The sequence below is a fragment of the Cavia porcellus genome, unplaced genomic scaffold (genome assembly GCF_034190915.1).
Source record: "Cavia porcellus strain 051 isolate PalLab524CR breed Dunkin Hartley unplaced genomic scaffold, mCavPor4.1 scaffold_22, whole genome shotgun sequence".
Classification (NCBI taxonomy): Eukaryota; Metazoa; Chordata; class Mammalia; order Rodentia; family Caviidae; genus Cavia; species Cavia porcellus.
In genome coordinates, this window is record NW_026947505.1 from 30740185 (window position 1) to 30763088 (window position 22904).

General features: G+C 39.3%; 1 protein-coding gene across 9 annotated transcripts in view; it reads right to left on the reverse strand.

The window, feature by feature from the left end:
• Positions 1-22904, reverse strand: part of Map7 (microtubule associated protein 7) — a 168198-nt gene that overhangs the window by 37238 nt on the left and 108056 nt on the right. For 5 of the 9 annotated variants that reach the window (XM_063233005.1, XM_063233006.1, XM_063233002.1 and 2 more), the window contains exons 4-5: positions 4940-5103; positions 3896-4013 (exon numbers count right to left, since the gene is read on the reverse strand). In XM_063233005.1, the coding sequence (XP_063089075.1) occupies positions 3896-4013; positions 4940-5103 (282 nt within the window). Of the gene's footprint in view, positions 1-3158; positions 3246-3895; positions 4014-4939; positions 5104-22904 lie in introns of all 9 variants that reach the window. The other 4 variants (XM_063233001.1, XM_063232999.1, XM_063233000.1 and 1 more) reach the window with 1 other exon arrangement.

Here is a 22904-nt window from a genome sequence, read left to right on the forward strand (position 1 = left end):
TGGACATGTTAAAGGTAACTTAAAGGCTAGAAATAACTTCACTTTTCTTAAAGCATACCATAAATATTCCATGCACCAGTTTGAAATTCAAGGAAACGTTATAGTACAAGTGGATGAAGACAAAAGCGAGGCCAGTGAGGGGCTACAGAAACGAGAGGGGTCAACTCCGAAGCAAAGATTTGGACCATAAAAGCAAACACTTTCTTACTTTCTGAATGTCGGAAGAATGCTGCAAACACTGGAAATGGTAAAAACACACCAAGTTCTGTGTGCTTGCTGATGCTTCTGGATTTACAGTCATTTTACTCAGGGCATTACATTTTATTATAGAAGGATGGTTTTACAATCAAGAAAGAGAAAAATACTCTGAGGGGCTGGGGATTTAGCTCAGCGGCATAAGCGCCTGCCTTGCAAGCAGGCAGTCGTGGGTTCGGTCCCCGGTACCGATGAAAAGGAAAAAGACCAAAAAAAAAAAAAAAAAAAAGAAAAAGAAAAAGAAAAATACTCTGGGTGGCATGTTTTTGTTTTGTTTTTAATCTACCAGTAATAACCACATTTCTGTGACCAATGAGTTTAGTGTGACTGACAAGGTAGAATCAGCACACAAACTTGCACAAAAACAGAGTAATATCAATAAAATCTGAATTCTAAGTTGATGAATAGGTATTGTTCATCCCTCAGTGAGAGTATTTAAAAATAATTCTGAATGTTCAAATCAGAAGGATATAACCACATAAAAGACAAAAATCACCTCTGCAATTTGTTCTTTGTAAGTGGAACCAATTTGTAACTGTGCTCATGAGCACAAATCATGTTCCCCAAACACAACTACATATAATTAAAGCTTACAAATCTCATATATATTTGTGTAGCAGGCAAGTGGATATTCTGAACTACAATAGTTTACATTACAGAAATATTGCCATATTTTATTTTCTATCTTTAGCTGATTATAAAACCAAAACAAAAATGTTCCTTGTAATAGATGCCTTCAAAACTCAGCTTCCAATGTCTAGCTAATCTTGGCAACAGATATTTTGAAATGAACTTCTCCCTGGAATAAGCATTTGTTTGTTTTGTACTGGGAATCAAACTCATGACCTTGTGCTTGCCAAGCAAACACTTATGCCAGATGAGCTAAATCTCCGGCCTGGAGTAACCACTTTTGATCATCATTTACAGAGCAATGGTGGTAAGTAAGACTTCCACTAACATCAGACATGTCTGCCTTCAGCTGGGCCTTGTTTTTATGGTTGGAACAATTTTATTATTTAAAAAATCAAATATTTCTTTCACTTATAATGGGTTATTGGGGGCAATCCTAAGAAAGAAAAGATTTAGGGAAAACATTAAAAGCAACATTCTAATGAAATGTGAGATATAGTAGGGCACAAAAAGGATAACAAAAGTCACGTCAGGACATTTACAGCAACATATTTCCTGGTGTTGCTTTGTATGTTAAGCTTTAAAGAGAGATTCTATATACATGCAAGCCTAGCTCGAGACAGATTCTTTTTTTTTTTTTTTTTTTTTATCGGTACCGGGGATCGAACTCACGACCGCCTGCTTGCAAGGCAGGTACTTATGCCGCTGAGCTAAATCTCCAGCCCCGAGACAGATTCTTAATAGGTTATTAAAAACAGTTTGGTTTCAGAGTAAGTGGAAAACAATGAGCTAAACTAGGTCTTCCCATTCCCAAAAATATCAGGTACAGTAAACCAACTAAATCTTCAATAAATGATTAAAATTAATGGAGATATACCATTAATGTATTACTCTATTTAATATAGGAGACAACTTTTAGTCACTTTTCTCACTGAACAAAACATGGATTCACAAAAAGACTGACAAAGAATCTGTCTCGAAAGTATAACATTTTCAGACTACTGCTAGTTGATGTGAAAAGGCTGTTGGTGAAGACACTGATTTTAATGTGAACAGTTTGTAGGATCTGTTTGTTCTCAGCAGACCTTACTAGGTGCTCACTAAGCACGTTGGCATTGCTGCAAAACCAAGTTTACTCAACAGGAGTAAGACCCGGATATCATTTTCAAGATCACGAAAGGTCACCCACTTTCTAGTCTTGGAAAACCTTGTCAAATTTAAATTACTTTCAGACCAACTTCTCTGTTCTAGTATAACAGCAATTTGTTCTGATTCAGAGGTCTTAAAAGTGGATTTTATTCAATAGCTCACAAATGCATCACTGGTTTCTCTTGTTCTGAGTGGCAGAACTAATGGTCACATAAGCCTCTCAGCATAGAAGCAAGAATTAAGGCTAAGCAGCTTTATTTTTTCTTAAAAATGTTTGAAAATCTGTAACAGAGTGTATTTATGTGACACATATATAAAACATGAAGCCAAGGAAAAGAAGAAAAACAAGCTATAAAAATATATACCATGACATCTTTTCTGCATGGAATATAGATACAAAGCCATCCCCAGCATGAGATGTGACATGTGAGAGGCTGAGGCCTTGTGAACACGAGGACAGCTTGAGCCACATAATGAGGTCAAGGCCAATTTGGATTACATAATGAGACCATTTCAAAAATGAAATGAAACTTAAAAAAAAAAAGAATGAAACATCACATGTAAACATTCTTCATGATCACAGATTTGATATGGGATGGTAAAAACTCAAGGGGAAAAAAGGTGCTCTCCAATTTAACTCTCTGTCATAGGAAAGGTATTCATTAGATTTTCTTTTCTTTTTTTAATAAAGGGGTTTTAGAAGATACACAGAATATTAGGAATGAAAGAAACAGCAAACAAACAAGCATTCACAGTTACCGGATAAGGCTAAAAGCAGCAGTAGCACTAGGGCCCAAGGGGAGGGAACTGTCAGGGGAGTTAAACTGGATATACTCTGATGCCAAATACATTTTTTTGTTTTGCTAAAAAAGAATTTTAAAAAGATTTTATCCAAAATGCTCATTTTAAGAGAAAGCAAATATGCCGCATGTAATTATTTCAACACCTTTAAGTCACCCAAGTCCTATTATCACACTTAAGAAGCACTGTGCTGATCTCAGATCTAGGTCTATGCAGGGCAGTAAGCATGCATTTGGTGTGATGGTCCAGCTACGAATGGACTGGCCCTGGGTCTCAGGTGCTAGCTACGGGGTGGCAGTCAGCAGTCACAGGGAGGTCTGTACCAGGTTTTCTAGTACCACCCAAGCTTGTGAAGTGGTGGTCCAGGCCTGCTAAATCGAGAGAGGTGAATGATGACTCAACAAAACCACCTGAGGGACAGAATGTAAGACATGATTTTTCAAAGTAAATTAAAAAAAAGATTACTTGATTCATACAAATGAAAAAAAATTGACATACTATGTAAAACTCAAGGTGTATTGAATTTACAGTACAAAAATAAAGCCTTTCATGAGATTCAAATTTCAGTATAATTTTATGTCCATTCAAGGAAGAGGGAATAGTTCAGACATCCACTATTTCTAGTTTGAAGCCTGTATACGTTCTCACGTATGCTTCAGGGTCAGAATGCACTGGCTCTCTATACTGATTTTGACCTGTTAATGTTACTTTGGTTCTTCAGAGAAAAAGATAGAACTGGCTAACTTACTCTGTAATCTTGAAATCTTTATGCAAATGAACTACTAAAACAGAGCTGAGACTAGCAACTTTTCAAAACTATACATAAATTTCACTCTTGAAGGAATTGTACAATACATGAGAAAAGCATCCTGTGTTAAGGGAAAGGACCCTGTCTTTTTAATCTCAATCACCCTCTTATCCTCAAACAGGAGAAGCATCACTCAATTACAGTTTAATGATTTCAGCAGGATTTTTGTGTTGCAAACACAGACTTAGAAGAAAGAAGCGATTTGTGAGAAAAACAAAGATGATGCTTGGGAAGTGGTCTCGGGGTGTTTACCTGAGCTGTGGATTCTGGGGCTCCCATGAAGAGGGCCTCCCCAGGACCATCGGTTGTACTTCTGTCTGGGTTTCTGGCTCCTTTCCATTGTGCGCCGGACAACAGCTTCAAGGCGTTCCTTAAATGGAATGAGGAGCCAGCGGTTAAGTCCCACACTGCCTTTTCAGTTTAAGGAAGTAGATAATAGCTAAATTTTCTACTCTATTTCCTAACTTCTATGCCTTATCTTAAGATGCAAAAAACATCTATCTTTGAAGCTTACCAAACCCCTTAGGTCCCAGCTCATAAAGCCTTTGGTACACAGTAGGGACTCAAATAAATGGCTCTCACAGGAGTGTGATGCTTTCACTGACACAGCAGCAGCACGACAGTGCAGATCTTAGCTTAAATGAATGCTCAATACATATGGCACCATATCGTATTTTATTTACTTTTCTGCAGTGCCAGAAACTGAACTCATGCTAGACAAATTCTCTATCACTAAGCTTTAGCCTCAGCCCCACGTTTGTTTATTCGTCCGTCCATCCATCCATCATTTATCCATCTAATTCATCCATCCATCCATCCAAACATAATAGGGACCAAATCTGGCTGTGCTTTACCTCTGAGCTATTATCTCTTTTTTTTTTTTAATTGTGAGGTAGGATCTTACTAAGCTGGCCAGGACGGCCTTGAACTTGCAACCTCCTCTAAAGCAGCTCAGATTATAGGTTTGCCCCATGTACCAGATTTGAATGGTACATTTTAAAAGTGGAATTCAGAATTGAGAACGTGCATGCCATAACTTTACTGAGCTCTATGACCATGTGTAACTCACCCATTTTAAGTCTAAACATTTTGCAAAAACCAGCAACACTGAACCATCGAGTGACTGTTAAAGTCCATCCTCTACCTGCCATCTACCCAGTCTAGCACCTGTGCCTATGTATAAAACTGAGTACCCTGAAATCTTTGCATCCCAACACCTGGCTGCCCAGTTCCGCAGAAAGTGTGCTACATTTTGTCAGCAGAGGGACTCCATGTCCGTCCCTGTGGTTGTCTCACCTTATCCTCCTCTAGCCTCTGCCTTCGCTTTTCCTCCACCGCAGCCCTCCTCCGCTCCTCCTTCAGCCGCTGCTCCTCCAGCCTCTTCTTCCGCTCCTCCAGGTGCTTCTCATAGTGCAGCCTGGCTCGCTCTTCTCTTTCCAGCCAGACGATTTCTCGTGCAGCTTCAGGGTAAAGCAGGGAAATCCAACACGGGAAGGTTTAAACTCTGAATAGTTAGGGTTCATATTTAACAAACATGTGATTTAGTATTGATCAAGGCTGGCCTTTGCTTTTCTCAGATTCCAGGAAGAAAGGACTACCAAGCTACTACCCTTTAAGATAATATGCTAACAATAAGGCCAAAGGAGATGCACTGGATTCTACTCTTTTGGAACCAATACAAACCTATAGTCTGGTAAAGAATAGGACATATATGTTGCATGTTTTATGCACAAGCCTGACACTGATTGATATCCTTGTTTGGCTTTTCTCCTCATTGCTTTCCAAATAGTCTCTTCACCCTAATTAAACCGGATCCCTTCCTAACAAACCATGCCTCTTGCCTATCTTTGGTTTTATTACTACCCAGGTGGGAAACTGCCATCATTTTTAATCCTAGCAGGTCCATCCTTTAAGGCAGTGGATTCACAATTATAATGCATGTCAGAATAATGGATGTATCACGGTGGATGTACCACGGTGGGGAGGACATATGGTGAGCTGAATGTCTATTTAAATGAAATTCCTGGACTCCAATCCTCACATTCAGATTTATTAAATCCAGGACAGAGCCCAGCATGCACATCCAAGTATGTGGGTATATGCAACATGTGCATGTTTTAGTTGTACTGGGGATTGAATGGGGCGGCGGGGGGGGGGGGGGGAGAAATAGCTGTACTCAGAGCCTCATGCAAGTTATCTGCATTTTTTAGTAAGCCTCACGGGTCAAGGTGAGATCAGTGGGCATGGATGTTAAGAAGCCCTTCATCATAAGGTCTTCTGCAAAAGCTCCATGGCTTTTCAAGCTCATTGGTGCTTTTGTGATACCTGCCATAAACTTTAGCATTTCTTTTGCACTAACTTCTGTGTAGCAAAGGTCATTTTAAAATTTTCCCTTGAACAACTTGAACATATCCAAGGGTCTTTTTAATAATTTCTTCTGGATTCAGTGGGAACTAAGACTTCTTGATTTACAGAATCATAACTGTGGTTTAGAGAAAGTTGTTCACTTGCACAGGATTAGTTGTATCAGGCTAAGGTATGAGCAAGAATAGGACCTTCCTTGCTGGGCAGGGTGGCACAAACTGTAATCCTAGCACTTGGGAGGCTGAGGCAGGAGCACTGCTGAAAGTTCAAGGCCTCCCTGGGCTACATGGTGAGAACTTGTCTCAACAAACAAACAAACAAGAAATAAAGAATACGATCTTCATCATAGTTTCCATTGTGAGGATTAAAGGAGTAATACTTAGAGTAATTACAATAGTTCTCTAGGCATTACTAAATAAACATTCAGTAAAGTTTAGCTATTACTATTTATTCTTGTCATCACCATTTTAATTCAGAAAGTTAAAGGTGTCCTTAAGGTTGTGTTATAAATCACCACTGGAATAGTTATTATCCCAAATGATCTTTGGAAGGAAAAATATTTCTTTATTCAAATTTTTGTTCCACTTCTGTTTCCTACCAGGAAATAGAGCTCCTCCTGTAGCACTTTCTTTAAATAAGTGTCTGTAAACAGTCATATACTGAACAGGCAAACAATGATGAAATAGAAAATAACCCTTTCTTGGTATGGCAGAGCATGCTGGTGAGTGCTATGATCAGTTGCTAAGCACTTTTAGACTGGAGGATAGTACATAAGAATTTCAATATTTCAGTAAGAAGTGAAAGTTCATTTATCCTAACAGTTTCAGACACTTAAAATATTTCCTACCCATGATCAATAATTTCAAGATTGTATACACTTTCTCATTAAGAAATGAGAATTCTAAAGGTAAGAAAAATTCAGCAATTGCAGCCTCAAATTCATATATCAAAGCTCTCAACCCCAATGGAATTGTATCGGAAATAGGGCCTGTAAGAGGTAATTATGGCTAAATGAGTTCCTGAGGGTGGCTCTGACCTGATGAGATTAGGTCCTCCTAAAACTGCTCACTGAAGAGCTCCCTTCTCTTTCTATGCTTGCTCTCAGATGAAAGAGCACAGCAGGACAAACGGACCCTCCATGGCCAGGAAGAATGCCCTTGCCAGCAACAAGCCAAACAATGATCTGGCTGTGAGATAATAAAAATAATCTGCTGTTTCAGACACGGTCCTCTGAAATGGTCGCCCCAGCACATTAATACAAGTCATTCGGTACTTAAGTCACCAACAATCACTTCATTTCAGGAAGAGGCAGGTTTATACAAGAATAACATGCCTGAAACCACAAGATTCTGTGATGGTTATTAACCTTTACTCTTTTCAAGTTATAATTTATCCTTGGATTATGTCATTATTACACTGGAAATGAAAATTCATTCTAGCCCCTGATATACAAGCCAATTCATTCCTGAGCTGTTGCCACCAGGATAACCTTATGACACTACACAATAAGTCAGTGCCACACCAAGGGGAAATGCACTCTCGGTTTGGTATTCACTTAGAAACTCAGTAAAGTGACACTTTCTTACTGAGAGGGATTAAGATGAAAAGCACGGTATGGGGGTAGAGAAATGTAGTTTCCGGTTACACAGGTATTTGAGTCCATGCCCACCTTGCCGCTTGCCAGCTACCTGTCACTGAACATGCAACGACTTTGTGGTTCTGTTTCCTCCCATTCCTGACAGGGTTATGTGTGCTCATGGTAACACATAAAGAACTTGGCATAGTGAATGCATTGAGTAGGAATTCAACAGTGTAAACAATGGTGGTGAATTTTTAATTCGTATCTCATTATCTGAGGGAGCACACAGCTAATGGGAAGAACACAGGAAGGACAGAGAGTTCAGTTATCACATTCAGCATAGGTTGAGGTCTGCGTCACCCATGTCTCATGCTGTATGAAAGGGAAAGGCGACATTTGGAGAACAGAGGCGTGTTACCGCTCAGCCTCCAAAGTGCACAGACCTGCTATCTCGTCATCTCTCCCTCCCTGCCCTCAGTCCTCCTCATTCCTCCCTCCGGAGTAGCACTGGCGATCAAACTCAGGCAAGTGCTCAACCGCCAACACACCCTCCCAGCTTCAGTTTCATACTAAGAAATGCAAGTGTTACTAATAACACTGGATACCAAAGTAGCCAGGATTACCCTGAAGAGTGGGAAATGACCAGGGATAAGAACACCTGAATTTATTCTTTTTTTTTTTTTTTTTTTTTTGTCTTTTTCCTTTTTATCAGTACTGGGAATCAAACTCACGACTGCCTGCTTTCAGGGCAGGCACTTATGCCACTGAGCTAAACCCCCAGCCTCGTGAATTTATTCTTAATGCTGCACAATCTTGAGGAAAGCAACAGACTCTCTTATTTCTAACCTAGAAAGTACAAATGATCTCCAAGATTTTTCATATTAAACCTTCTTGATTCAATTATTTCTACCTTTGAGGATGTAATGGATTACAATGAGAATTTTGTTCTATGTATTTTGTTTTGATTTCGAATGTTGAAGCGCTAATCTTTACGTGTTATCTCCAAAACTACTATGAATCCTTGTATTCAAACAAATGTCATTTTTCAGGTTACTGTGAACACACTGATTGAATACATGTGCAAGATGATATTTCTTCAAAAGAAAGAATCTACCAGTTTAATCTAACTCAGCATTTCTAGGAAGGGGGTTGTAGAAAGGAAAAATAAAGGCATTAGATGAAAAAGCAGAAATATTTTACAGGACTTATTTTACAGCATTGGTGTAGGAAATACTAATTAATTTCATTGAATAGCCAAGAAATAGGAGTGAGGTGGTTACTACTAATTGACTAAAAAAACACAGCATAGCTTCCAAATTAATACTGTGCCCCAAAGCAACTCATACCTCATCATCACCAATCTATCCCTGCTAACAATGCTATCCCATAAAAAGAAAAATAATAAAGGAGGAAATGGTTTAAACAATGAGCTAGGAATAAAATCAAGCTTATTAAGATCGAGATTTTTGCCTACCATGGTGGTGCATGTCTATAATCCCAGCTACTCAAGGAGGCTAAAGCATGAAGACAACAAGTTCAAGGCCAGCCTGGGCAACGTGGCAAGATTTTATTGCAGAAAAAGTGACAAGGGCTGGGAAGGTCGCTCAGGGGTACAGAACTTGACTAGCATTATGTTGTGAGGCCCTGGCTTCAATCCCCAGTACTGGGTGGGGGGTGGGGAGAACCAAAGACACTGAGACTTTCAGACTTGGCTGAAACAAAACACCTAGCTATGGTGTTTAAAGGCAGCAGAACTAAAGGCTGGGGGTGTGAGGAATTAGTGTGGAGTGCTTGGCTAGCATTCAGAGGCCCTGGGTTTGAGCCCTAGTTTACAAGGAAGGATGGAAGAAAGGATGGAAGGAAGAAAAGAAAGAAGGAAGGCAGGATGGGAGGGAGGAAGGTCGGTCTTCTTCAATTTTACTCACATAGATGCTCTGCCCTGGAGCTCAACACACCCAAACAACAAGGCCCTATCACGTTATGTCACAATGACTTTGTGAAACCTGTCTCTCCAGTCTTTTTTACTGTTAAGTTCTCATGTGCGCACTTCTGGTGTCTAGTCACTGTCTTTTTTAAAATTAATTAATTTACTTATTTATTTTTGGCATTGATGGAAGAAGTGGGGATTGAACCCAGGAAGAGCTATACCACATCTCAAGCCCTTTTGATTCTGAGACAGGTCCTCAGTTGCCCAGGCTCATCTTGACCTTGGGATTCTTCTGCTCCAGTCTCCTGAGTAAGCTGGGAGGATTGCAGGTGTGTGCCACTGCACCCAGCCAAGGTCAGGTTCATTCTGCCCCTCTTGTTCCCATCCTACTCACTCATGTCAGAGACAGCTTCCTAAAAAACAAATCTGGAAAACCTGCTAGTTCCTGTTTCCTTAGACTGGCTTTATAATCAGGAATCTTTAAAAACACTGCCTGTGTCAAAAATACCTCTGCTCACCTGGCAAGCTTCTGCTGTCCTTCAATTCCTTCATTAAAGGCCACTTCCTGTAAGTCAAGATGCTCTGCCAGCTCCATTCAGATTTTTGTCCCCATAAAAAACTGCCCAGTTTTTACATACAGGAGAATTCTTCCCTATACTCACAAACTTGGTTTAGCAGGTGGCTAAAGTATGTTTGAATAAACAAAATAAAGAGTTAATGGGCTGCATGAATTCCAAGCAAAGAGACATATTGGGCCATTTAAAATGCTCTCAACTTCTCATTTAAATTGTTCTTCCATTCAACTTTTATTTGGATATTACATTGTGGACAGGCACCAGGTAAGAAGCATGACCTAGAAGGAGTCCACAACACGTCTCCTGCCCCAGAGGCCCTTCGTACTTTGGCTATCTCTAGGGGATATCCAGGTGAGACCAAGAGCCTTCCTTGTCCATGGCTGAATGACTTTGAGATAAGGAAGCAAAACAAAGAGAATTCTTATCTCCAGGGCTAGACTTAAAGTAATGGAGTTTTCTGTACACACTAAGGGCTGTTTTTGGAATCTTTTTGTTCTTGCATCCTAATCCACTTCCATTTGCCCATCCTCAACTCGGAAACATGAGGCGTCTCCAGTTCTAAGCACCAAGTCAGTGCTGTGGACTCCCACGACCGGCCTCCCTCGTCCTCACTGCCATGGTCATCATGTTTTCAGCTCTTCCTTCATGCTGACTCTACATAATTTATAGGAATACAATTCGTTCTATGAGGCAGACTCTGCTATTAAACTTACTTCATTATGAGCAGCTAGACACACAGGTGTGAGGCAACCAGCTTGATGTCTCACAAGAAAGCACTGGTGTTGAAAGGCAAACTGGAGTGTCTGACTCTCCAAGCAAACAATGGGCCATTATGAAGGACACCTACGAGATGCTTTCTAATGACTAATGCGCCCCCTTCTACTCCGGGGTAAGTCAGCCATCCGAATGTGAAAGTCCTGAACTTCCGATGACATTCTTAGACTTTATCATTGCCTGTTTGTAAGACTCTTTTTGTTTAAGTTTTAAGATCTTTTTTATTTTCAACCTTAAAAGCAAAGTAAATTCAGGACAGAAAAAAAATGGTCACTTGGTTGTACAATATGTTTTATGTTAGTGTTTGGTCTCTGCTTGCCTAACCCAGCATGCAATAAGCATTTTTTCCAGGCTGGAGAGTGACTCAGGATGCAGCTCTCCGGTATACTGTAAGGTCCATATTCCTCCCCCAGGGCATCCTCAGGCCTGAGAAGCAGTTATCTGCCTGCCAGCCCCATGAGCTTTGGAGATTCATTAAGAGCCAACTCTAGGAAACCTGGATGTCAAGATCCAGCAAAGATCTGCCATGAATTATCCATTTAACATCTGGATAAGGAAGACTGCTTCCTTTACAATATGATAAAAAATATAGTGAACATTTAAATTTAAAAATTTAAAATCAAACGTTACCACCAACCTGCCTCAAGATACTCATCCTTGTTTTGAATCCACTGGGCAGAGGGCATTCACTAGCAGCAACCATCACACTTGTGATCAGACCTCATAAGGATAGTCATTAAAGGGAACTTCATGAACTACTGCTTCAGAAAGTGACAAAATGATGAGACAGGTGTGTTTAATGTGAAGGGAAGTATTTTGAGGGGGATGAATGGCAATATATCTTTTACTGTAATAAATTTAAAAAATTTAAATATCACTGTGTATTTTGATCACTCCTTGTATATAATATCTTAGCACCTAAATGTATATCCACACACTACACGTGTATACACACACACACGCGATACATTGTGTGTGTGTGTGTGTGTGTGTGTTGTGTATGTGGACAATCTCTAAAAGGAAAAATTTCTTGTCAAAACAAATGATTGTCTTAATTAATGTGAAGTGTGAATTGGGGAGTTTCATTGTACAACACTAACCAAGGTTATGCATTATTGATTGTTTGCTAATTAACATTAATGTGCCTGTCAGTATTTGAGGGATGACTATTTTGAGCTACCTGGAAAGGATCACCCATCTCTTGACCATACGTATTAGTATGGCTAGTCTTGAACACACTGAGATCAGGGCAGGGGTAAAAAGGCAAAGTTGAAAAAACCCCTATAATTGGAAAGGCAGAGCAAGTCTGATGAAATCATCTACGGGGAAAAAAAAAATACCCCAACTATAATTTAATTGAAGTTTGCCTAAAAGTTAAAATATTTTTTATGTTAGCTTACTCTTTCAAAAATACATTATGATAGATTTCTTGTACATCTTTGAACTTAATTCATGTACTTCTGTGATTATCTTTCATAATAATAGAGTCCAGAAAAGGCCCAGATAGCTCTATTCAGGCAAGTAAGTTTAGTCAGATAAAGATTTTGGTCTTAGGCAACTTCTGGGAAGATGGCAGAGGGGTCAGCAGCTGAGAAAACAGCCTCTCTGAGAGTCGACATCCAGACCCCGGAACAGTTACATTAACTTACTCCTCCATCAGACTCAGAACCCAAAAACCAGCACCATGAGGAAGACAAGAAGGAAGGATTCTTCTCACTTCAGGAAGAATCTGAAGTGAGAGTCAAAGCCCACAGTGAGAGCAAAAAGAAAAACTTCAAACAAGAGGGTGGCAGACAGCAGTGCCTTCACCCTGAGAAGGGACTCACTGCACCAGAGTTGCTGTTTGAACCTGGGGACACACGGTCACGGTGACGGCCGGTGACCCTGGAGGCCTCTGCAGAGAGATGGGGCGGTGGAGGGGGAAGCAGCGGATGCAGGGCTGCCCTGGCTGGCGGTGAGTGGAGGACCCAACCCTCCGCAGGAGAGAGCGCCTAGCGGGAGCCGTTTTGGACACGAGCCAGATAAGCCCAGAACCCAGAACTGCTGCTGGCTGTGCCTAGCAGCTCCCAGCTGGGGACAGTCCTGTGGAAATTTCTTGGACTATGGCAAGCCAAGTGAGTCTGGTCTCAGGGCAGGCCTGCTGAGATTATCCATTACTCTGCCATAGAACAACTGCTGGCTTGCTGGGATAAAGTGACACAATGTAGGACTCTGTCTCCACAGGCTGTCCACTCATGAACCCAGAGAGAATCCTGGAAGTCAACTATCTGTTTTTCTTTTCTCTTTCTCCACTGTTTTTATATGAGTTTGAAAGTGGTTCCTAATTTCTTTGTGAGTGTGGTTTTGTTCTGTTCTTTCTTTTATCTCTTTCATCTCTCCACTGAAAGTATTTGAGGCAGATTAGGGAAATTTGAGGACAAGAGATCAGATATTAAATACAGCCTTGAAGTTAGTGACCAGGAAGAGAAATATTTCTCAAAACTAGCAAGGGACCGTGAGAAGTCAATCTAGCAGTTGCTAGATGAGACAAAGAAGAATAACATAAGATTAATTAGAGTCAATGAACAAGCAGGAGATATCACAAATGACATTATTAAAAATTTTCACAGACATGACAGAAAATTTTCCTGGTAGAGAAAAAGAATTTGACATACAAGTAAACCAGGCATACAGCACTTGATTAAGCAATGATTAAAGAAATAACTACAGCCAGGTGCATCATAGTCAAGATTCCAGAAGTTCAACACAAGAATAGAATTCTAAAAGCTGTTAGAGAAAAGAAACAAATCACCTATAAAGGAAAGCCCATCAGAACTACAGCTGACTTCTCAGCACAAACTCTCAAGTCAAGGAGAGCTTAGAGTGAAGTACTCCAAGTTCTAAAGGAAAGCAGCTTTCAACCCAGACTGATGCATGACAAAAAGCATCTGAGGAAATTTATGACCACCAAACCAGCACTCCAAAATGTTGTGAAGGACATTCTAGAGAGAATAAGGACTACAACTCCATGAACCCCAACAGAAGGAATCCACCAGGGAAAACAAACAATAAGCGGGAGGGGAAACAGTGGGGGAGCCAAGAACAGGAAAATCACATGACAAGGATAAGTCAATATATATCAGGTATAACCATCAATGTTAATGGTCTCAATTCACCAGCCAGAAGATACAGACTGGCAGAATGGATCAAGAAGCAAGAGTCAACAATATGCTGCATACAAGAAACATAAAAGAAACTCATAGACTAAAAGTTAAAGGATGGAAAATAATATTCCTTGTGACAGGATCCCAGAAAAAAGCAAGGGTAGCTATTCTATTTGCCTATAAAGTGAATTTCAAGCCAAGACTGATTAAGAGCAATGAAGAAAGTCACTACATCCTCAAAAAGGGAACAATCTAAGAGGGATACTTAATGATCATATATATATATATAACAAATACCAACTATATGAAACAATTACTAATGGACATGAAAAATCAAATGAGCCCTAATACAATTGTATTGGGAGAGCTCAATACCCCATGTCACAAAAAGACAGATCAGCCAGACAAAAAAATCAATAATGAAATATTAGAACTATATTAAACTATTGAACAAATCAACCTAGTAGAAATTTATAGAGTGTTCCTTCCCACAACATCAGAAGACACATTTTTTTCACCTGCACATGGGGCATTCTCCAGAATAGACCATATACTGGCTCATAGAACATGCTTAAGTAAGTGCAAAGGAACTGAAATTATTCCATGCTATCAGACCACAGTGCAATGAAATTGGAAATCCATGCCAAAGGAAACTACACAAACTTCATAAACACATGGAAATTAAACAGCACCCTGCTGAACAACCAATGGGTCACATCTGAAATTAAAGAGCAAATTAGACAGCTTTTATTGTTGAATGATAACAATAGTACAACATGCCAGAACCTGTGGGACATAATGAGAGCAGTCTTAAGAAGGAAATTTATAGCAGTAAATACCCATATCAGGAAAACAGAGCAATCACACATACACAACTTAATGTTGAACCTCAAACTTCTAGAAAAAGAAGAGCAGGCTAAACCAAAAGCTCATACGAGGGAGGAAATTATAAAGACGACAGCAGAAATTAACACACTGGAGACTTAAAAAACAATACAAAGAATCAATGACTTGAAAAGTTGGTTCTTTGAAAGATTAAATAAAACTGACAAACCCATAGCCAACCTTATCCACAAAAAAATAAAAAAGACTCAAATTTATGTTAGTAGGAATGAAAAGGATAAAATCACAACACGCCCTGTAGAAATCCAGAAAATCATCTATATTTACTTTGAAAACTTGTATTCTAGTAAGATGGAAAATACAGAAGAAATGGACAAATTCCTAGACACATATGAATTAGAAAAGCTGAATTTAAAAGTTATAAAAATCCTAAATAACCCAGTATGAATAAATGAAATTAAAGATGTAATTAAAACTATTATAAGGGAAAGCCCAGGCCCTGATGGATTCACTGCTGAATTCTACAAGAAATTTAGAGAAGACCTAACTCCACTACTTCTCAAATTCTTTTTAATGAAATTGAATGGGAAGCAATACTTCCAAATTCAGGAAGCAAGCATTATTCTGATATCAAAACCAGAGAAGGACCCAACTAAGAAAGAGAATTACAGGCCAATCTCCCTAATGAACACTGATGTAAAAATCCTCAGTAAGATACTGGCAAATTGCAGCAAATCATCAAGAAGATTGTACACTATGATTAAGTACGATTCATCCCAGTGTCGCAGGGACGGTTCAACATACCTAAATCCATAAATGTTATACACCATATTAAAGGAGCTAAGGATAAAAATCATATGATCACCTCAATAGATGCAGAAAAAGTTTTTGACAAAGTCCAGCACCCATTGATGATAAAAACTCTACAAAAAATGGAATTGTCTTCATCTCAATCTGATAAAGCCATCTACAACAAACCATCAACTAGCACATCATACTAAATGAACAAACCTGAAAACTTTCTCTCTAAAATCAGGAAAAGGACAAGGATGTCCACTATCATGACTCTTATTCAATACAGTTCTGGAAACATTAGCCAGAGCAATTAGACAAGAGAAAGAAATAAAATGAATTAAGGATAGGAAAGGAAGGAGTTAAATTGTCATTACCCAGGGGTGGCAAGACACTCTACATAGAAGGCTCCAAAAACTCCACCAAAAGACTTGTATATTTAATAGCCAAATTCAGTAGCATAACTGAATGTAAATTTGACACTGAAAAATCAATAGCCTTCCTGTGTATGAATAACAAACTCACAGAGAGAAACCAGGGAAACAGAAACCTTTTAAAATAGCATTCAAGGGGCTGGGATTTAGCTCAGCGGCATAAGTGCCTGCCTTGCAAGCAGGCAGTCGTGAGTTCAATCCCTGGTACCAATAAAAAGGAAAAAGACAAAAAAATAACAAAAATAAAAAATAAATAAAATAGCATTCAAAAAAAATGAAATACCTAGGAATCAATCTAACAAAAGATGTAAAAGACCTCTATATCAAAAACTACAGCATTCTGAAAAAGGAGATTGAAGAGGATATTAGAAAATGGAGAGATATCCCATGCTCTTGGTTAGGAAGAACCTATACAGTGAAAACGGGCATACTTTCAAAACTGTTATACAGATTCAATGCAATCCCAATCAAAATCCCAATAGCATATCTCATAGAATTAGAGAAAACAATCCTAAAATTCATCTGGAAGAGACCTAGAATAGCAAAGGAAATCCTGGACAACAAAGACAAGACAGGGGGCATCACAATTCCCAACTTAAAATTATACTATAAAGCTAATGTGATTTAAAAAAAAAAAAACTGTTATGAGCAAAAAATAGATCTGAAGATTAATGGAACAGAGTAGAAGATGCAAAAACAACTCCAGACACATTAAGCCACCTTACTATTGGAAAAAGGTGCCAAAGGCATTCACTGGAAGAAAGATAGCTTCTCTAATAAATGGTGCTGGAAAAGCTGGCTCTACATGCCAAAGATTAAACCTGGATATCTTTCACAATATAATAAGCTAAAATCAGAATGGATCAGAGATCTTAATATTAAAACAGAAACATTAAATCTGCTGGAAGATAAGAGTAGGTAAAACTTTGAAGACACTGATGTAGGCAATGACTTTATGAACAAAACCCAGATTTCACAGGAATTATCACAATGAATCAACAAATTGGGATTTCACCCTACTGAAAAGCTTTGGCACAGCAAGAGAAACCATCAACAGAGTGAAGAGACAACCCACAATGTGGGAGAAAATGTTTGCCAGCTGTCTCTCAAAGTATTAATATTGAGAATATATAAAGAATTAAAAAAAATCAGTCCTCTAAGATTTAAAAACCCAATCCAAAAATGGTCATCTGAGATGAATACACTCTTCTCAGATGAAGAAATATGAACAGCAAATAAATATGTGAAAAAATGTTCAACATCACTGATCATTCGAGAGATGCAAATTAAACAATACTGAGATTCCACCTCACCCCAGCAAGAATGGCCCTATTAAGAAATCAAGCAATAGCAAATGCTGGAGGAGATATGGACAAAGGAACCCTTCTCCGCTGTTGGTGGGAATGCAGACTGGTGCAACTACTATGGAAAGCAGTGTGGAGATTTCTTAAAAAACTAGAACTGGAGGTCCCATTCAACCCAGGTATTTCTCTTCTGGGTATTTTCCTAAAAGAATTAAAAACATCATACTACAGTAACATATGTGCACCCATGTTTACAGCAGCACAATTTGTAATAGCCAGATCTTGAAAACAATCTAAACGCCCATCGACTGAGGAATGGATAAAAAAGATGTGGCATTTTTATACAACGGACTACTACTCAGCCATAAAGAAGGATAAACTGGAGACTTTTATGGATAAATGGATACAACTTGAGACCACAGTTATTAGTGAAATAAATATGACATATGTGTAAACATCATATTGTCTCATTAGTGAGAGAAGCCGAAAGAAAAAATGTATATGCGTATGTATATGTGTATACATACACATGTGTATACATATAAATAGTTAAGAGATTTTACTACTGATTTCTCTAAGTTCACTAAAGAGAACTGGTATTGTTTGGATAATTGAATGCAGATAATTGAATGCTCTTGGGTGAATGATTTGAAGATGACAATATGTAATATATGTACTACTGTTGCCCCCTGATTGATGTTTTGAAATTTTCTTGTACTTGTTTCTGCTTCTTACTCCTCTTCCTCTTCCTCCTCCTCCCCCTCTGCCGTCCCCCTTCTTCTTCTTCTTGAAATAAAATGGATTTGAAAAAAAAAGGTTTTGGTCTTAGCATTCTAGGAGTGTGGCTTAGTGGTAGGATGCTTGCTTAACATGTTTAAGGCTTTGAGTTTCATCCTTGGCACTATAAGAAAAGTTAAAAAGCAAAAGATTTTGGTCTCATAAAAAGACTAAGTAATTAAATATTTATTGAGTGCCAAAAGGATGCCAAGGCACTTAAAATTTAGACATAATATGTTCAACTTACTCCATATCATTTTCAAAAAATTAAACTATTTCTCTAAATGCAGAGGATTATTTATCTGCTAAGTAATTCTTAAATAAATCCTTAAATACTCTCTTGAACTTTCTTCAGACAGTATCGTAGGAGTGTTAGTTTACAGGATATCAGAAGAGTAGGAAGATGGAAGATACAACTATCCTATAGTTTCTCTGTCTTTTTGTTCATCCATGAAAATGGTAAGAATAAGAATATAGTTGTATGACCCAATGCTAATCGACACTCAATAAACAATTATTGGATGTTGACTGTGTGTGTGAAGCTGTTCCAGGTCCTCAGGTTGTAGACATGAAAAGCGACACAGATCCTCTCCTTTATGAAGCACACACTCCAGTGGAGTTCGACATAATGAACGAGTAAATTACATACATACTCAATGCTGACAGTGCTAGGAACAGGGAAAATGGAGATCTCACTTGAAGGAGCTGAAGATTTGAGTAAGGTGATCAGGAAAGGCCTCCCTGAGAAGCTAGCATTTAAATGAAACCAGGAAGGAGAGAGAGAAGAGCTAAGCGGATTTTTTTTAGGAAAAAGATTCCAGGTGGAGAGAACAGCAAATAGACTGTGAGTCAGGAATGTGCCTGGAGCATGAAAGGAACAGCACAAGGCCAGTGTCAATGGAATGGAGGAGCACAGAGAAGTAACAAGTAGACTGTGGGCTCCCCTTTGAGCGGAAGACTGGCGGGAGGTCTGGGCAGACGGTTGATGCCGAGGCCAGTGGTGGTGAACTTACGGAATGTGTGCTGCAGCAGGCTGTTTGTGTCACTGAGAGCCTAGTAGGCTCATCATCACTGTGCTGGGCCATATTCTAACTAGAGAGCACTGACAGCTGCATTGAGACAGACTCTGGGAATGGGAGGAAGTACAGGGCAGCCGGGAAACAGTGCCAGTTCAGGGGAGATATTTTGGCGAGTTAGGCCAAGAAGCAGACATGAAAGTTTAGTCACTGTCTTAGGTGCTTTTTCTCATCGCTGAGGGAAAATACCTGACACCTAAAGTTAAAGGAGGAAAGGTTTACTTTGGCTCACAGCTTGTAGAGGTTTCAGTCCACAATCAGCGGGCTCCAGGCACATGGTGGCATGGCACAGGGGCATCACAGAGGAGAAACAGTTCATGGCAGGTAGAAGGCAGCAAAAGCATCCAAGCAGCAAGCAGCAAGCAACAAAAGTGAAGCTCTGACCATAGTTCTTTTGTCCCTTATGTCTTACCTCTGAGGCCTGTAGCACTCACACCTTTAACCCCAGCATCATACTGTGAATCAACCCCAAAGTCACGTCCTTGGTTCTGGTAGCACAAACCCTAGATCCAGCCACCTCTGAAAAGCCCCACCTATGGCCACATGAGGCTTTAGGGGGACACCTGGACATAAGCCTTAACGGTCACATAGAGATGGTGGCTTTAGAGGACAGGGAGCTCAGTAATGGGATACTTGCTTAACTTGTGCAAGGCCCTGGGCCTGGTGTTTGTGTGAATTGCTTACATTCTGGATTTCTGGATTTCTGAGGGTATACCCTGATGTATTGGTTATAGGAGGTGTGTGAAACAAATTTTAGCTGAAATATTATGCAATCTTTGATTTTTTATTGTCTGAGCCTCTCATCTGGACTATCAGTTCCAGTAGGTTAGAAAATTGATCAAGCTCACTAACCCCAGCATCCCTTGCTCAATACTAACCACACCGTAACTGTAAGCTGAATGACCACAGGACTTAAAATACCACAAAGCAGTTTTAAAAGGAAGAGGTGTTGGTTTTCAAATTTTCTATGATAAAAAATTCATACTGTTGCATCTTTGTGGTGCTTTCTGAAGAGAAATTAGTAACAAGATCTATTACTCCTAATGGACTCAAATGGCTAACTGAAGGTCAGTGCCAAAAATTCTTCTCAAAAAGGTTGTCAGAATCTGCAGCAACATTCACATTTTCCCTTGTGTTTCCTGTCATATGGGAGGCAGTACAGCATCTACTCATCTCAGTTCCACACCGAAACAGACTTGCTCTTCCTCCAAATGCAAACAGGATCCCTGTCCAGGAATCTATTGTCCTAGAGTGTAGGGAACTTGGTATGCTCAACGCCATGATGGCTTGTTATGAAATTTTCATGTGGAACTTGGAGATTCTGTACATACTAGAAACATGCTTAAATAGCCAAAGTAGCAGAAAGAAAGACTATTAACTGTTCTAGCCTTTGAAATTTGTTTAGTTACTTCTGTAAGCTAATCATCACAATGTTATTTTAAAAATAAAATAAATAATATTTTACTACATAATTTGCATTGCCAATGATGGCTGCCCCACAAAGCACAAGTAAATTCCCTGTACCAACTGTGCTACTCTATATAATAAAACATAATGAAGAACACAGAATATTGCCTGGCAGTATTCTGCAGTTTGTTCACAGTAAACATTATATGTCATTATTATTATCATTGCATTGAAGATTATACAGGAAGGAAAAGTTAGTAAGTATTTATGAATGTTCTGTATTTAGCATGGTGCCATGTAGTGTGATACAGAGAATTAGAGACAATTGCCACACTCTTTAGAAGCTTACAATATGGAACTTATGTAAGTGGCAAAAAATCAGTAGAACATGAGAAAGAATTTCTCATTAAAAGAATTGTTATGACTTCTTTCCCTTTGCAGACTCCCTAGGAAGACTGTGAAGAGATGGACCAGGTATGAAGGACAACAGGCATTGTCAGTGATTAAGCTATAAATTTATTGAGCCCTGGACTAGGATGATGGCAGAAGCAGCAATACATAGTCATGGGTCTAAAATTTATTTTGAAGACAGAGTCTGCTACATTTGTGACTGAATGGGTTTGGGGGACAAAGTATATCAACTTCTATCTGTACAATAGGCTAGGGACAGTTATAGGCTGAGTCCAGATTGATTACTGGGAACAAAAATTGGCCCAATAAACCAGGGAGGAGAGTTGTCACTGGACAGTAGTAGACCAGCCAAGAAAGAAAGACTGATTAATTCTGCACAAGACCCAACAGGTTGATTAGCAGGCAGAAAGAGCCTAGGACCCCTGGCAACAGCAAAAGCATCAAAAATGGCTGAAAGAAATAATTTCTTGGGGCCAAAAAAGTATTGGTTACAATTGACTGGGCCAGCAGTTCCTTAGACAGGTCAGTTTTGGAGTGGAGAATGGGCAGTGCAGTTGGACAGAAGCTGACTCTCAGATTAACAGGAACCATCTGCTGCTTTGTGAGTGTGGAGTCCACATCACCAACAGGGAGCGCTGAACCCAGAACAAATGAGATTCCCACTCCCACCCCACTCTAAGATGGGGAATAACAAAATTAAAGGTCAGAAGAGAGAAACTGAAAGAGAGGCAGGGGTCAGGAGACAGAAGTCTGAAGGACTGGCCTAAACAGAATCTGATGGGATGCAGAGGTTGAGGAGACCACTTATAAAACCCTTGAGGCAGAAAAATTAGCTTCCAGAGAATAAGTACATCCTCCACCCATTGACAGGAGAGTTTCATACATGAAGAATTATGTCTCATTTTATCTGAAAATCGAAGGATGAGTAGAAAGTGCAGCCCCTGTGACATAATCCTATCATAAAAGCATTAAACACGACTCCGAGATTTAACCCATAGCGAATCGCTGTACTAACAGATCTCTCCTGCTTGCAAAATAGCACGAATAATGCTCTGCTCCCACAAGGCAAGCAGAACCACTCTCCAACTGCCTTGCTTTTTAAAACGTGAATTCAAACAAAAAAAGTACTCATGAAATCCGTGTTAGTTTCACTGGTCATTTCAGTCTCTCTGGTCATTTCATTATAAATTCTGCTTTTCAGAATTTATGGAAGTTTTCTTTTTTTTTTTTTTTTTTAACTTGAAAAGTCTGAAATCTCAGTAACAGTTGGCATGACCAAGCAGTTTTTGTTTTCAAGTCAAGCCCACTTTAAGACTTTGTATCCAATAACCTTTACAGAAAAATCCCAATGTGTCCCAGCTTGGGCAAAGCTCAGTTTATCAAGAGTCAGGCAGGGGTGCCTCGTGATGTTCACGAAGCACTGAAGATTTCTTTAGAAATCACCTTCATGCATTTTACGGTGCAGCTTTACATGGGCGCTGGATTTCCCAGGACACTTTAATACATGTACATATGCATATGTGTTTTGGCTTATGTTTACCCTCGTGTTTATGAAGACTGAGGGAAGCCTCACAAGCTTGGTCCTGACTACGATGATTTAAGGGGCGGGGGAATAGGCAAGAGAGGCACTGTTCTGAACTATAAAAAGAAGAAATGAATGCAAAGAAAAAAACCAGAAATATATCAATATTTAATAAAATTATGACCCCAATAACAAAAAAAAGATGCGATCAGAGGAAGAACTGTGATATTCAACATCACAGGGGCAAGGATGAAGACAGAACTATGTACACTATTTAACTGGTCACCAAAAAAAGCAAGCTTGTGTTAATAGGATAATACAATCATGTGAAAG